Here is a 17,524-nt window from a genome sequence, read left to right as displayed (position 1 = left end):
CATACACAGACATATACATATATACACATGAACATATTCATACATGCTTTCATCCATTCTCGCCGCCACCCCGCCACACATGAAATAACACCCCCCCCCCCCCTTCCACCCGTGTGCGCGCGAGTATCGCTAGAAAGGACTCTAATTAACTAAGAAAAGAAAAATATCTGATTGATATAATTACCCCTCTACTTTGTTCCTTTATTTTGGTCCATCACTTTCTACTTTACCATTAAAACACAATGCTTTAATGTTATTTTTATTCTGCTGAGCCTTCTACTAACGAACCTCAGCCCTTCTAATTCTGTAGTACAGAAGGGCTTATATGTATATATTATGTAATGACATAGCAAGGAAAAAAAAACTCAAGGTCATCTTTATTAAAGAGAAAAAAATGAAGAAATTAATCAGGGCTCTGTGAATACTAGTTGTATTTACACTTGTAAAATACTACTGATACATGTTGCAAACCTTGAAACGAAAAACGTAGTACATTAGGAAGCAAATGTGGTCATTGGTAATTGGCTCACTCTTAGGTACGGAGTTTCGGAACCTGTTTCATACTTACACGAAGCGAGTAAGCCATGACAAGCAACAGATGGTTCGGTGATTATTATCGTATCCAGCGGATATCAAGTAATTTTTTCATGCAGGTATCAGGTTGCACTTCACTGGGAAGCAGGGAAAGGATGGACTCTTGGCGAGAAAAGGTCTTTGTGAAATTGTACTCCATTCCGCTTGCTGGTAATGATAGATAACTGCTCGCAAAATACTCCATTACCTGTTGCAATTAAGTTTGCTTTACAAATGTCTAGATATCCATCCAGGTATGGATATATACATGTATGTTTCCCTGGCTTAGGTTCGAACAAAAAATTTAGGTTCTGATTTCATTTTTTTATCTTACAAATGACTGCGCATTATAATCATTACCATTTACCATTACTGTTCAATTGTCTTCAATCGTACTGCACTCATCCATCCGGGCTGTTGCCTCTACTAGTTTTCAGTCTTCTGTTCACACATGGGTGTAATTCTGATAAAAAAAAAAAATACTAGTATTACTAACCACTGTCTGTGCAATAATCATGGTTTTATTGTTCATGGTGGATGATCGCAAATGAATCACTATCATTACTGTAGTTGGCTGTCAACTTCGATATGCTGTAGGTTATCAACAACAGAGGCAAAGCTTGAAACAAAAAATCATTATTGCTAACGACTCGGAACAGGTTGTCTCCATGAAAAATAAAGACAGGATAAAGGATTTTGGAGTCAATCAATAGTTTACTCTCCCATCACAGCCAAGCAACGGCAGTAAAACCCAGTGCTTTGTCCTGGTGGATCTTGAAGACGTCCCACAGAGAACCCAGGGTCCCTTTTCCTGCTGTAGAAAGGCTCAAGTCCTCTCCCAGCCGTGGAACCCACTCCAAAAAAAGAATAAGAATAAGGCACCCAGCGCAAGTTTCATCTCGCAGATATCGGGGACTGCGCAAATGAACCAGTTTAAGGGACTTGGGTACCTTGGACTCATACTCTTTTCAGCGAAGAGAGGGAATATGGTCATCTGGGCGAGACTGGGGCTAGCGATCCTAATTTCGAACCCAGTGTCTTTTGGGATGAAAGAAACCCGTAGCCACCTTTACCCAACAGGCTTGCAGGCTTTCGTCATCCTCTGGTCAAAAACTTTAGCCTGATTAATGCATGAAAATGTATTTATTCTGATAAGGAAAGTTGCAACGCGACATGCATGAACTACAATTTAACTGGAACTTAGTTCGTAAAGGATGTGGTTTTAGAATTATCCCCAACACTTGATTGTTACTTGATAATAGTTAATTTCATCTTTAAAGAACATATTTTTACTAATTAATGGTCTTATCATACATTTTGAAAGAGTCTGAGGAGATTGTACTCTTAAAACACCGTCCTTGGTGATTCTAACACTAGTACATTACATTCATATCGCCGAGAGTTTAATGTTATAATGAAGGAACGGAATCATTTTACAGAGTGATATTTTTTTTTAGAGACATTATCATATCTTAAGACATTAAAAATGGTAGAAAATTAAATTTGTAATTTGTGCGTATCCCACACGTCAACAAAGTGGTGATCGGCGATCAGCTGTTCACAAGAACACGCTAGATATTAAGGTAATTATTCTGTAATGAAAATTGGTGCAAGATAGTGGCATGAATAATGTTAGCTAGTGTGAAAGTTTGCTTGTATCTGCCACGTGTTAAGACCAAGGGTTAAGGATTAAGTACCATTTGTAATGTGTAAATGTAGTGCTCAGGGTTGGGGCACAAGACCAGTCAGGCTGTGGGAGACCATCTCATTAGGGTCATCACTGTGTAGCCTAATATAAGGTGATGTAACGGTAAACAGCTCTGGATATTGAGTAATTTTGTTCAGTAATGCAAGTGTAAGGTTCAAAGAATATAGTAATAGTGGCAGAGGTTGAATTTGGGATGTTATTGAGTTATAGTAAAAGTTATGGTAGTATATCAAGGGTGAGTGTGGGTTTAGTCAGTGTAAACATTTTTTTGGTTTCTGCACAAAATGATTTAATAAATTTAGTTATAAAGTGGCGCAAGGAAAATGGACCGTATTGGCATACTATTTGAACTACCTGTGCTGATATATCATTTGGTAAGATGATATGAAATTTCGTACAGTATTTATGGTCCATTGTACCGCAGAATACTTGACTGAAGAGGATGGGGCTTAGGAGATGATCAGTGAGGAAAATTGTGGGAACAAATGAATGATATTTAGCAGATGTGCGTACAAATCATGTTAAGATCTAGTTTCCTTGTTTAATACATAGGAATCTACAGTCCGAGTTAAACTCAAGAAGTGTCCGCTTGATATTCTGGTAGAGTGTTACCAAACTTAACCAATGATATATCATAGTTTCTGGAATAGGTCATAAAAAATGAATGAAATCGTGATTTTGTAATGTTACCATATATGCTATACTTTATCTTTCTGTTTAGAAAAAAGAGAAATGGATTCTTCTTGAGCAAAGTTGGATCACATTGCATATGAATATGCTTACCTTGGTGAATGCCATTCATATTCAGAAGCACATTTAAGGTTTTAACATTCATAAACATCATTAAACAGAATTATTCTGAAGTGTTGCACATCAGAAAAGCTCCTGACCCTATAATCCTCCCTATTATCTAACTGCTTGGTGTTTATTTCATGTAGGTTGTGGAGTATAAACTGGACAGATTGTTCATAGTGGTTTACTGTCACTTTTCATTTAGAGCACTGATATTGAAGACCATAATTAAAAAGTTGCTGTGCTAAAAGATTCCTGTTTATGAAAATAAAAGACATACCGTAAGAAAGTGTGTGAAAATTTTATGAAAAATAACAAACCTTCCATATTTGTCAGGAAAATTTTCTGAATAGCTATAATGAAGATGACTGCTCTCCAAACAAGTTAAAGTTCAAGATTGATACCATCAGCTAGAAAGGAAATATTTATAAATGAACTTCAAATTTTTGGTAAATTTTTTTCAGGAAAAAATTAGACCTGGGGCTATCAGCTTTATCGCACTGTTTATTGAAAGCCATACGAGAATAAGACTAAGATGATGCTGTAGTATTGATAAATACAGAATTTATCAAGAAAAGAAGTAATTGGACAAATATGACCCTAAATTATGTATTTTTATCATTATACTACCTTTACTTCATAGATTACTTTAGATTAATGAGGTGTTTAGATATAATCTTTTGAGTTCATTATTAATTGAATATAGATTATTGAGGATGCCTAGACTGAGAATCTTAAGAACTGTATTCTGAAAGAGTGTGGTAACCGAAGCTTTATATTTTCAGATTTTAGCATATTACTATGCAGACTGCTAGTGCAGTTCATGTGTCAGAAGCTTGGTGGACTGAGGCTTGCAAAAAGGTTAAGAATGCTGTTGTGTTTATTGACAATTACACAGCAGAATGTCTACATTGGAGTGGTGGTCTTACCAGACTAGTCAATGCAGGAGCAAAGAATGTGAAAGAATTCTCATCTTTTGAGGTAAGTGTCAATGTATGGCTTAACGTGGGTTTTCTTTTGGGAAGTGAATTTCACTGTTACCATTGCTAACCCAGTAACTTATGGGTTTCGTTCATGGGGTAAGGTTTCAGCGAAATGGGTGAAGAAGGGATTTACCTTTATTTGACCACTATTTGACATGATTAGGAATATATGGTGCATGTCTTGCATAAAAGTTTTTATGGCATAATGCCTAATAGACTCACAATCTTCCTGAAATTATAGAATTGTTTTGCTGTGTACAACATCCTGAACACCTAAAACTTCCCGTTTTTTGAAGCTGTGTTGTTGATATTCCCAAAGTGGACCCAAAATACCCAGATAAATCTCTGTAATATCTTTATTTTATCATTAATTTCATCACTTTCCACTGTGTGTCCTTATTTTTCCATATGCCTCTTTGGCTCATCTAAGTTCATTCATCAGGTGCTGTCTCAGCATTTCAGCCATGTTATGTACATTGTAATCAACTTGGCTAATCTTAATGCTTTTCTAGCTCCAAATGATAAGGAAATGAAAGTATTTTCAGTATTGTTTTTAATTGATTCTCTTCCTGATTTCATGAATTACAGAATAAGCAATTATGTGGTGTAAATCATGATATAGCTCCTTGATTGACTGCAGTTGATATACATACTTCTTTTTATTCATTTGCATATCAAAGTTTTTCATTCAGAGAAGCTAGATTCAGACCTACAGTTGGGTAGATTTAGCTCTATAATATTTTATGTTTGTATTGTTAAGTTGTTCATATTTATTCTTTATTTGAGATGGGCAAATATTTTGCTTGAGGTACCTCTCCATTTAGCAAGGAAAGATTCTCTGAACATTAACATTTCTGTACGTTAGTTATTTCCCATTATCATTATTCTTGTACCTGAAGGAAGAGAAATAATTTTTTCTCTCCAGAGTGGTCACAAGGAGGATGTGAAAGCAGTTTTCATGGTGAGCAGTGCTGTTCGAGACACAACAGTTACCATATTACAAGATATCATTCAAGCCTCCAGTTTTCAATACTGCATCATTATTACATCTGCACATCCCAACGTTCATACTTATGCCAGCTATGGTGGCCGTGAAGCTGATGAAAGTGTCTTCATGAGTGACCTGGAGGAAGATGTATTGACTTGGATGGGCAACAGGGTAATATTATGATATACAGTTTTGTATTTTAAAGATGGAAATGAGAATATTTATAGATGATCTATGAAACTATGCACTAGATCCACCACATATTCACGAGGCTGGAGATAGAGACAGTATACCACAATAGAACAGAAGTTTAAGGGTCTGTTCTGAAGCATACTTTTGGCAGATTGAAAGATAGCATAAATACCCATAAATGGGAAATTGACAGAGTTGGGTGTATGAGAGATTTGGTATGACAGGGAATGCAGTGATGGAGTTGGTTAAATGTAATACTTGGAGATGGTTTGGGTACATGAAAAGAATGCAAGATGGGAAGTTTTTGAGTAGAGTGTGTGATAGTATGATTTAAGGGGGTTGATGTGAGAGGAAGATCACCTGTGACATGGGGAAATAGAGAGGAAGAGAACTGGAGGGAGAAAAATGGGAGAAGAATGTGTGGAATGGTGTATGCAAGGGACATATTAAGAGCATAGATAAGTGGGAACTCTTTTGCCATGGCATCCCCCATAATGAGAATTCCCAGAGGAAATGGGCATCAGAGATATAGATAGATGGATTGACTGAGTGGTTGCTAATGATTATGAATGAATTTGATGTAGCTTCTTCAGTTTAGAGGCACATGACCCAGGTTAAGTATCATTTAACTCTTCTTTGTTTGAGTATATATTGAAGCCTGCAGTTGAATACAGAATAGCTAATGCTAGGTGTTATCTTTCATATATTTTTGAATTTCTGCCTTGTCAGAAGTAGAAAAAACTCAAATCATGAAAACAATATAGTAAGTTGTATTTTGTTTAACTTTTACAGCATTACACTGTAGAAATATTCAACATACCTTTGGTTGTGGTGCCATATTCAGAAAATCTGCTCATGATGCCATCATTTTCCAAGTTATATCCTCTACTTGGCTCCGACATTCCAAGAATATCAAAGCTTCAGCAGTCATTAGCTAAAGGAGATAAGATAAAACCTGTTGAAAATTTAGGTGAGTGACCTAATATGTTTACCATTGTTGAAAATCTTGGCATGTAACATTTATGGCAGGATAGATGGTGCCACCATAGATTAGAATAAAAGTAACTTTTGCTGCATAGATTGGGCACCAACCATGGTCCATATCTGTCTTAATAAACACTCCTCCCACACAATGTCTTTGTCTGATGTCATTAAACTCATTTATTTGATTTGTTTCAGAGAGAGAAAAGGGGCAACAAAAGGTGGATTGAAATGATGGTATTATTAAACTAATAAAGGAAGAAATGGTTGGTGTAAGACAAAAATTTGGGTCACTTACAGAGTTCAGGGCACAGTCAATCATTTAAAAGAAAGTTAATTGATAGACTTTATTATACCGATAAAAACAGATATGGCCGTTACAAGAATAATGAAATTTTAAGCATGAAGGCCCTAAGCAGTACATTCATAGTATCATTAACATTGGTAAAAGGGGCATCTTGAAAACAGCCGCAAAAGGACCTATTGTTTAGTTGACTTGCTGTCAGTGGATTGAACCAGAGCATGTGAGGAATCTGGGGTAAACCATAGAAAGGTCTTTGGGGCTTGAATGTAGATAGGGAGCTGTGGTTTCGATGCATTACACATGACAACTAGGGACTGAGTGTGAATGAATGGGGCCTTTTTTGTCAGTCTTCCTGGCGCTACCTTGCTGAAGCAGGGGTAGCGATGCTGTTCCCTGTGGGACGGGGTAGTGACAGGAATGGATGAAGTCAAGCAAGTATGAGTATGTACATGTGTATATATGTATATATCTGTTTATGTATATGTATGTGCATATATGGACATTTATGTATATATATGTGTGTATATGAATGGTTGGGCCATTCTTTGTCTGTTTCCTGGCGCTACCTTGTTGATGCGGAAGACAGCGATTGGGAAAAAATTAATTCTCTTGTATATAATGATACTTTAACATCACTAATGCTTGCCTAGGGTGGTCAACAGGGAAACAAGGGCTCTGGACACTTACATTTATTAACCACAATTCAAGGCCTGTAGCTAAGTTGTTATACTCCTAGGTTGCCACACACAGCAACCTGACCAAAGCTGACTTTTACTTGGTTTTCTGAAGTATGTAAACCTTGAGTATTTAAACATTTTTTTTTACTAGCATAGTGTGTGTGATGTTTGCCCTTTGGACATTGAATCTCTCTTTGCAAAGCTATAAACAACAAAGGAAGGGAAGCATGCTTTGATTTAGCCCATTTTTAAGAAAAATTATTCAAACCTTTCCAAGTATTGCCTCGTTGCTCTTACTTCAACTGTTTCTCAGTTTTCAAAATTGTCTTCTACTTTCACTGTCTTAAACACTTAAAATTTTCTTTCCTTCATTCTGATCACCGGTATGCCTTTTATGATTTAAACAACAAAGGTATTAATATTCTGCAATCCTAAAATGTATTGATATTGTAAATCATATGAGAAGTTCTGCCAGAATTTAGAATGATTTTGTGGAAAAGATTTAAGAGACCTACACAGCGATGCTAGAGGAGCTGATGTGCACACCACATATTAGTCAGATGCTTGCTTACAAGTTGCAGCCAATCAGCACTCAGTTTGCTAATAGACAGAGTGTGCAGTAGCTGCACAACATATCTCCATAGCCCAGAATGACACCTGTTATCCCCCCTTGTAACCAGGACAGTGACACATCTTCTAAATGTTTGATTTATGGAAAGATTGACATTCAGAGTATCTGGGTTTGGTTGGGATTACTGTATTTACTTGAAACATATGGTACTACCTTTCCCTAAGGAGCAGAGTACATCCAATTGTCACTGAACAAGACTCTGTTGTGAGATGTGAACACAGGAATGTAATAAAGAGATCTCATTCAAATAAGGTTCACTGGCTTGAAGTGTAATTGATAAGCTGTTAGTGGTTTTGGAAAATGAAAGAACTTTTATTTACATTGATTTCAGTAAGCATAGAACTGGTGCTCAGTTATTCAAAGTGAGTTGATGGTCATTATAAGTTCAGTAAATAGACTTGGTCATTGATTATACCATCCAGAACAATGTCGAGGTCATACAGAAAAGCTATGGTACTATCAGCCTCACTTGTCAGGCTCAGAAAAAGTAGGTAAGGTAATAAGTGAAATACACATGTTATTTTAAAGTTGTTATGCTTTAAAATTAGTAACTGACAGGAAGAAAGCCATTATAATCATGAGTGTGTTAAATTACACTTACTTTTTCAGGTGAGGTTGAATTTCACCACCTTCCACATGAGATGCGAATATTGATACGACAGTTTGTTACCTGCATTCATAGTATCTTGCAGGGAATGAATGCTAGGGATGAAATATACACTGTTGGACATACCTCTCGAATTATAGGGACAGAACTTGATGCATTTAATCCTGCAAGACAGAGAAGAAAGGTAATATTAATTCATTGCTATTACTGTTGTTGTTGTCTTTCATTCCTTATTTTTTGTAACCATTTTATTATTATAATATTAGAAACTGGTTTCTGAGTCTGGGAACATGTGTGAAAGGAGAAAGATGAGAGTAAATGTGAATAAAAGCAAGGTTATTAAGTTTAGCACTGAAGAGAGACAGGTCAGTTGGAGTGTGAGTTTCAAAGGAGAAAACTGAGTGGAAGTGAAGTGCTCTAGATTTCAGGGAATGAGCATAGCAGTGAATGGAACCATGGGAGCTAAAGAGAGTCATTAGGTGGATGAAGGAGAAAGGATCATAGAAGTATTTAGGAATATGTGGAAAGAAATGTCACCATCAGGGAGGGTGATGGGCATGTTTGAAGGTCTGGTAGTTCTGATGGTGTTACCAACCTCGTATGTGGTATAATGTCATGTTTTTTTTTTGGCATTCCAGATACACACAACCTACCCAACTTTCTCATTTGTTTAAAACCTAGCTTCCTCTCTCATAGAAAGTTAAGAGATTTGTTTTGCATGACCTTTCTTTAAATCCATGTTGTCTCTCATGTTGATAGTTTATCCTTTGGGAGTTGTTATCCATTTGCCTTCTAGTTATCTTTTCCAGTGTTTTATAGGCTACTCTTTTTAGCAAGACTGGTTTGTAGTTCATTGCAAGTTTCTGATCTTTCTTAACCCTTACATAGCAGGAGTGGTTGCAGTGTCCATCTCAGTATTTGCAATAAAAAAGGTGCAAAATTTTTTCTTTATGAAATGAGAGACTGGCATACAAAAATCAGGAAAAACGCATGAAAGATGTAAGTACTTTCTTGTTGGTTTGTCCAGTGCTTAGTGAGGGCTGGAGGGGATGTGACATATGACAGCTTACGATAAGAGAGGACATGGAGTCGTTTATCTAGCATCACACTCTACTCTTATTCCATACACAGACTCAGCATATGTGATAAATAACATGGCTATATGTAGAAATATTACACTATACACTAATAATGAGTGTGAAGCGGGGAGATTGGCTGGCTCATGAGGGATCGATAGTGAAGGTTGTGTTTCTTTCTATGAACTTGGTTTCACACTTTGCTCTTTTTTTCAAATACAGGAACAGCACTGGTGCTAGATAATATGATTATGTTTAGAAATATTATGGTTTTCCCTTTAATAATGTGTGTGGCTAGTATTTGTTTGTTACGAGGAGAGAGTTTTACACTTGTGTTACCTAACCTTTTAACCATGTCTTTATTCCCATTTGCACACACACAAACACACACAACATACATAGATTTAAAAACTTGTGGGATGATAGAGAATGTTCAAGAGATGGAGCCCCACAAGTGTAAAATTCCCTCCCCATACAGTACAAATAAGTAATAACACACACACACACACACACACACACACACACACACACACACACACACACACCAATTAAAACCAGATTATCATTTATCAATCTGCCTCGAGAGGATGATTAACACCTTGGTTGGGTGTGAGCCAACTGCCACACCCAGGTTTCATACCCGTGCGTGTCCAACCTTAGGCTGGTCCAAGCTGACTCATGGTCTGTAATGCCAACCGCTACACCATGAAGGATATTAGGTCTTTTGTTTCTTCCCCTTGAACTTGGTTTCACCCTCTGCTCTGATTTCATACACACAGCACTGGTGGTGAATAACACCAGCAGAGAAATATCTCGCTGTTCACACTAAGAATGAGCCTGATGAGAGAGAGTGACTGACACACATAAGGAGAATATTGGAGTTTGTTTTTACTCAAGAAATGTTTTATCTCTTTACTATCTTCTGTTTCGAAAGTCATCCATCACTTCATTTGAAAAAATTGATCGTAGTTGTTATATAATTTCTTTCTAGTGAACAGAGCTGAGTGAGATGTTAGTAGATGCAGGTGTTGACCTTCCTCCTCCTGACATAATACCACAAAGATCACTCTCTGAGTTGGTTATATCTTCATATTTAATATGTAATTCTTCTTCACTTTTCTCACCCATTGATACACAAATATTTCTTCTCATCATTTAGGTCATTTAACGATCTACGTATTTTTCACAAAATCACTGTATGCACAACCAGCAGCTCATTAGCAATGCACCTATGATAGCAATTGAAGACCAATGATAAAAACCTCTAGGCTACTAATGGTCTGATAAGTCAGCTGGATATTCAAACAGACATAGGAAGAGTTAAATTGCCATGTGGTGAAGGCAACTGTTATTGGTCAAAGTCAAATCATCATTTGATGATAACTGCTGTATAAGGGTTAAAAACAGACACAACATTTGCCCACATATGCTCATTTGGCAGTTGGTAGCTAACTGTATTGTTTAATTGAGGTAGTAGGTTTACACTTTACACAAAGTAGGTGGAAGATGCAGTATATGTTAAAGATGCTCACTGTATCTTTCACAGACAGCTTCAAACAAAGTGTCAGTGGTATTAGTTGATCGAACTTTAGACTTGGTGGATGCTTCCAGCCATGGGGGAGATTCCCTAATGGGAAGGATATTGTCACTTTTGCCACGGCTATATGGGCATCAGCTGGACTCTGCAGTAAACATGGCTCCCCTGTGTAAGGTTCACCCGTAAGTAGCATTTATAACATGAATTTATCCAGTGTGCATGCCTGATATGTGCTCATAATTGTACCTTTTGTTGAGAATTTTTCATTTTTGTAAGCCCTGAATTTATATTGGAATTATATGGGTTGCTGCAAACCTATTTCTGTGCCTGTCAGTGAACCATGAAGATATATGCTATAGCCTGTCCTAAAATTTGGCTATCCCATTGATTAGTAATAACTTTATAGTTTTTTAAGTTATGTAAGCCCAGTACCCCTTTTACTGAGCTCCCGCAGCTTCAATGCGAGTAAGTAACCAACAGGTACACTACCTTGAGACGGGCAAGCTACCACCTTGGAGAATTAGTTAGCACATAGTGTCAGAAGTATATTGTAGAACTGTTGCATTTTAGTACACAGTGCTTGAGTAGATAGCTGTGGAAGTAGCAGGCAGCTTACAGGATTGGTGTATTTAAATAAACAGTGCATGAAATAGATGGGCCGTAGGGGTGGCCTTCCAACTAAGTTTCATGTCTTTGGGTCATGAGCTCATATCAGGACAAGCCCTAAGTATTTAACCATGGTTGATATATAATCAAGCACAGAAAGAAAGTGTTCACTATAAAGCTGTTATTTTGATAACATAAAAACATGTATTTTATCTTCAGCGAATAGGAAAAGATTAATGATATGATTACCCATTGTTTCCATGTATTTTAAGCTCACTAAAGAGTACTTTTCTAACAGTTGGCTCCTTTTTACTGTGCTACCATTATCCTCATGAATTAATCCACAGATCTAGTGAGTGGACATTGGTCCCTGGTTGCTTAGCCCCACAAGGAAAAGAGGAGCGGGCATCAGCTGTTCTTAATACCTTGGTCATGTCATCAGCAAAGGAGGCTTTATCCATCATAAATAAACATGTATGTTGAAAAGTTGAAGAATTAGCATTAAAAGTTGATCTTTTTGTTCTTTGTATGTTGTTTCCTCGGAAATTAGTTTAAACCCTGCAGGAAATTCAGTTATTTGTTAACATGATTGCCAATCAACTAAAGTTATTATAGAATATTTTTAAGGTAAAGAAGCCTTTTGTTATTTTATATGCGATTTGGAAGCAAAAGTAGTGTTGGCCTGAAGAATACCCTGAATTATGTTATTTGCAGTTTTTGCCATTTTTCTTCAAAATTTGAATCTTCTAAAATTCTATTACAGATCATATTTTTCCATATTATGAAAATCTTGTGAAATGGTTGTACAACTCTTTCAGAGTTTCATTTTGATAATTTATGAAAGAAAATGTGTAAACAATGTGCATTAGGCATTTTGGATGTTACAAATTAAAACAAACTGTGCATGTATACCTGTTAATACTGTATGAGGACGGATTTTTTTAAGTTGTCATATATAAATGTTATATTTGTAATGTATATGTTGAGAAAAATGGGTTGGTATAGAATGTATTCTAATCAGGTTTGTGTGAAAACAAGTCCTGTTATGAGATTTCATAAGAAGTATTAACACAATATTTATTTATTTCATGAATTTAGTAAAATTAAGCATCCTCTGTACTGATAATTTCTCAAGTAATTGAAGGGCAAAAACTAAATGATGACATTGTTTAGGTTTTCTAGGTAAACTTGTCACGGATACACGAGTTCATTGTGTCATTATAATTATTATTATTATTATTATTTTTTTCAGGTAATAAAGGCTGCTAGTCATAAAGACCTTGGTGGGGGAACTGCTAAAACAACAGTAAAAGCAACACCTGAAAACCTAAAAGAAAATATTCAACAGTTTGCCACAGACATAGATGCCTTCTCAGAAAATGCTGGTTTGTTGCAGGTATATATAATATATACTGTTCTTTTTGTTTATATATGTATATATTTTTTCATACTAGTTCGTTGTTTTCCACATTAACAAGATAACACCAGGAACAGATGGAGCAAGTAGGAACTTGGAAAGAGGCAATGATGAGGTGAAGAGGAGATGGAATGAACATTTTGAAGGAATGTTGAATGGTCTCAGCATTAGGATGGCAAATGTTGGGTGCTTTTGGCATGGGAGTATGCAGAGTGAGAGAGTTATAGTGAGTGATATGGTATAAAGAGTTGGTGAATCTTGCCCAAAATGAATTGTAGTAAAGCAGCAGGAATGGATGAGATTACAGTTGAATTTATTAAGAAGGGAGGCGACTGTTTTGTTGGTTGCATAGTTAGGAATTTCAGTGTATGTATGGCTGATGACGAGGTGCTTGAGGATTGGCAGAATGGCTATATAGTGCCAATATAATGGCAAAGGGGATAACAGTGAATGTTCATATCACAGGGGTAAGCAACCACCATCCCTACCCAATCGTTTTTAAACACCTCCCCTCAGGACATCTACCTATCAGAAACTACACTTACCAGATATATATGAGTTATCTTTTTTCACCTGTACACCACCCATAATTCCAAAATGATAAACACAGTTTCATTGTATCGCAAGACCCTCCATGCCCATAGTACAACTACTTCAGTGAAGACCCTAAATACATTTTGCACATTTGCCTGGCATTCTCTCCATATAGGCATACACACAACACCACCACACTTTATGACCTATGGTCTTACTTTAATGGATGTGGCATGCTTCCCCTTTGCTGCAGAGGCACATAGAAGGGATTCCTGGTGCAGGAAGGTAAGGTATATGTCTTCTCAATACTACTTTGTGTCTGTTATTTTTGTGTTACAGTGTGGTCTATCCAGAACCTCATAATACATGTACACTTGTGCCTGAAGCTCTTTTCCAGGCTTCATTTTGGACAAACTATTATATGGTGAGTCCAGAAAACATATAGCATCAGTATTGAACTGGATATATAAAAGGCCACATTACTGAAGCACCCTTTTTTAAACCCTGTAGGCATGGTAAGTGATAATTTCTATAGTAAATTTTATAGGATGCTTAAGGTTGATGGAGGAAAATGAGCTGTAAAGAAATGAAAACAGACATTGAAAGTCGCAGCAGTAAGATTGTGTTGAGTATGACTACACAACAAGCATTAAGTACTGTTACTGTGAAAATTTATTTTCAAAGTTGATATCATTTTGAGAGAATGGTGGTTATTATGAGGAAATTTTTCCTTTTCATTATACTTTAGCTTCTCTCTTGATAGTGCTTTTGCTCATTTAGTACTCACATGTATTTAAGAGACTAAGTTTTTTGTTCTGAAAGTGAAACTCTTCTAAAAGTAACTTTATCACTGTATTTCATAAATCATGACAGCAAGGTTTGGGTGTGGTGGAAGCACTCAGTGATCCCCGATATGTTCATCTTGACCAGCTGTTAAGCCTGGAGAAAAGTTTCATGCAGTCTATTGGAGATCCAGAAGAAATTTGTCCTTTTACACAAGTAAGTACAGTACTGGTTATTCATATAACTTATTAACCTTATGCTTACCTTTTATTGTGCGTGAGATATCACTCATTATGTTTCAGTAGGCATGATAACTTCAGTATTGAAATATATTTTAGATAGTTAAGTAGAGTAATAGTTAGAACATCAGGAAGGAGCATTAGGTAGTAGTCTGTAGGATTATTAGGTAGGAGCCTCTGCAAACACTGCACTAGAGTTGCCCTCTGCCAGTTACCTGTTAAGGGTGAGGCAATAAAGATTAAGAATCGGCTCTGAAATTCACTAGTTATGGAGACTTTGTTGCCGTGGCCACCCCCTTGAGAGAGTTCCAATTAAGAGGCATCAGAGATATCAATAGATAGATAGTTATTTGAGTGGAGGGCTTCACACTGTTTTTACAGTTGTATGCCTCCTTTACCAGAACTAGTAAACTCTTGTTAAGACAGTGATCTTACTGATCTCTTAATAAATGTTAAGGCTCAATGTTTTGTGGGAAATAACCATAGCTGTGTGTAAGGAAAATTTTAGAAAAGTAAAAGCAATTATTAGTTATTTTCTGTCTTAGATGTTGTATTACCATTATCTGCATATATTAGTAAAAGCTTCCTTTGTATTGCTGTTCATACTTTCAAAGTATTTATTTTCCAGATCTTTCAACTTCTTAAAACACGAGGAACACATGGGGTATCACTGGATGATATACTAACCCTAATGGTGTATGTGGCATCTTTAGGTGGTCCTGAGGTCTTCACACAGAAGGATGAATATGCTCTCACCAATCTTCTGTCTCATGCTATTGTAGAGGATAAAAAGTCACTGTCTGATGCTGTGCTTGAACTGGGTTAGTTATTAATCTCCTGTAATTTCCACACATGTTTGCATATGCTTTTTGATAGAGATTTCATGCATAATTACAGGGCTTAATAACATCCAACATATAATTCAACTCCAGATTTATATTCAGCATGAAAAATAATCCTTGAGGTTTTTGAGCAGATGTATTACCATCAGAAAATTATGAAAAATTGCAGGAAAGAGTTCTAGGAATTTTTAACCCAGAAATCATTTTGTTTCAAAACTGAAATATGGATAAGCAAACACTTCTGTACTTGTAATGATTAGGGAAAATACCTCACAATGCTTCCCCTAGCCATTAGATATGCAGTGAATATAAAGCAATTACAGAATCTTCTGAAAGATTGTCTATCTATATCTCTGATACCTGTTCCAGTTGGACTCCCTTAAAGGGATGGCCATGGCAAAATAATATCCATAAGTATACAACTCTATTGCTGCTTCATAGCCTTTAGTGCCTCACCCTTAACAAGCCACTGGCAGAGGGCAAGTCTAGTGCAGTGTTTGCAGAGGCTCCTACCTAATGAGTACTTCTATCTAATGCTCCTACCTACTACTACTACTTAATGTTCCTGCATGAATGTTGTTACCTTCTATCTAATGCTCCTAGAAGAGTAACCATTAAATACTTGATTACAGGCCTTAATGACTCCCAACATACATTTCAGCCCCAAATTCTTATTCAGTATGAGAAATAGTCTTTATATATGTTTCTAAGCAAGTGTATTACCTTTGCAAAATTACCAAAAATTGCAGGTAATGGTTCAGGGTATTTTTTTTTTTGCATAAAAAACATTTTGTTTTAAAATTGAAACATAATGAAACCCTTCTGTACTTGAAGTGATGACAGAACATATCTCATCGGTTTCCCAAGTTGACATATACGTGATAATCTGAAGTGAATGGTAAAAAGGATATCTAAAATAGTTACCATTAAATACTTAATTACAGGCCTTGATAACTCCCATCATATATTTCAACCCCAGATTCATATTCAGCATGAGAGTGGTCCTTATACTGAGGACTTCAAGCAAAACTATTACCCTAAAAAAAACCACTAAAAATTTCAGGTAATAGTTCAGGGAATTTCTTAGTCAAAAAATCTTATTGTTTTAAAATGATATAAAAGTAAACACTTCAGTACTTGCAATAAGCATAGAAAATACTTCACAATGCTTCCCAAAGCTGACAGATATGCTTTAATTATGAATCTAAGAATCAGAGAACTTTCTAAAAGAGTAACCGTTAAATGCATAATTATAGGGCTTAATGACCCCTAACATATACCTCCACCCCAGAACCATATTCACCATGAAAAATAGTCCCTATGTTGAGGTTTTTGAGCAATTTCATTACCCTTATAAAGATACCAAAAATAGGCAGTAGAATAGGTCTGGGAATTTTTTAGCCCAAAACTCTTTTTGTGAAAAAAATCTATTAAGATCTGTTTTCTTACAAGGTGTGCTGTACTGTGATACTTCATTGATGCTACAACATCCATTTTCTTATATCTTTTCCTCCAGTTCTTTTCATTTTCCATACTTTACATCTTAGTCATGGGAAATGCATTTCTGTTGCCTGTACTGCATCACTCAGCTTGTTATTATTTGACTGTGGTTCTTTTCCATATACAGTAAAACTGAAGAGTTAACATCTGACACATTAACCTTTTAAAGAGGTGTTTTACTCTTTCTCATTCACTTTAGAGGGTTATGCAGAGTTTTGCAAGGGTCAGAGTATACAATCCTGGATTAGTTACTCTGTTCTAGTATTTTCAGAATCTGTACAATTATGTGAGTAGTAGCTATAGTTACTCATTTTGTTATAGGGTTACACAGTGATAATGATAAGTATAGTAAATCAAGGGTAATGATAATATATTGATATATTATTACACAAATCATTGCAGTTGGTGAAGACATTGATGAAGTGTCAGCTTTAAGGACTGCTCAGTCTGTGGCTGACCAGCTTCATGCCATTAGTAGTACAAGAGATCATTTGAAAAACTACAGGTACGTTGATGGTGTTGACAGGTGTTACTTGTAGCATTCATTCATATGA

At 36.2% G+C, this 17,524-nt stretch overlaps 1 protein-coding gene across 1 annotated transcript; it reads left to right on the top strand.

Annotated features, from left to right (window-relative positions):
• Positions 1–1,345: 1,345 nt before the first annotated feature.
• Positions 1,346–17,524, top strand: LOC139753230 (sec1 family domain-containing protein 2-like). Its single transcript, XM_071669458.1, has 11 exons — positions 1,346–2,156; positions 3,859–4,054; positions 4,982–5,215; positions 6,029–6,206; positions 8,439–8,620; positions 11,059–11,231; positions 12,003–12,129; positions 12,908–13,051; positions 14,480–14,605; positions 15,257–15,449; positions 17,373–17,524. Exons 2-11 carry the CDS (start codon positions 3,875–3,877, stop codon positions 17,507–17,509), a joined length of 1,674 nt encoding a protein of 557 aa, XP_071525559.1. The 5' UTR covers positions 1,346–2,156; positions 3,859–3,874; the 3' UTR covers positions 17,510–17,524.

Source organism: Panulirus ornatus, chromosome 14 (assembly GCF_036320965.1).
Source record: "Panulirus ornatus isolate Po-2019 chromosome 14, ASM3632096v1, whole genome shotgun sequence".
NCBI lineage: Eukaryota > Metazoa > Arthropoda > Malacostraca > Decapoda > Palinuridae > Panulirus > Panulirus ornatus.
Note: the sequence above shows the minus strand (reverse complement) of the source record. Positions and strands in the feature narration are given on the sequence as shown.

Bases quoted from the DNA above. Each gene is read 5' to 3' on its own strand.
- LOC139753230 (XM_071669458.1), top strand. From the start codon at position 3,875: ATGCAGACTGCTAGTGCAGTTCATGTGTCAGAAGCTTGGTGGACTGAG. The intron at 13,052-14,479 runs GTATATATAATA...AAATCATGACAG, and splicing joins AAAATGCTGGTTTGTTGCAG to CAAGGTTTGGGTGTGGTGGA. The intron at 15,450-17,372 runs GTTAGTTATTAA...AAATCATTGCAG, and splicing joins TGATGCTGTGCTTGAACTGG to TTGGTGAAGACATTGATGAA.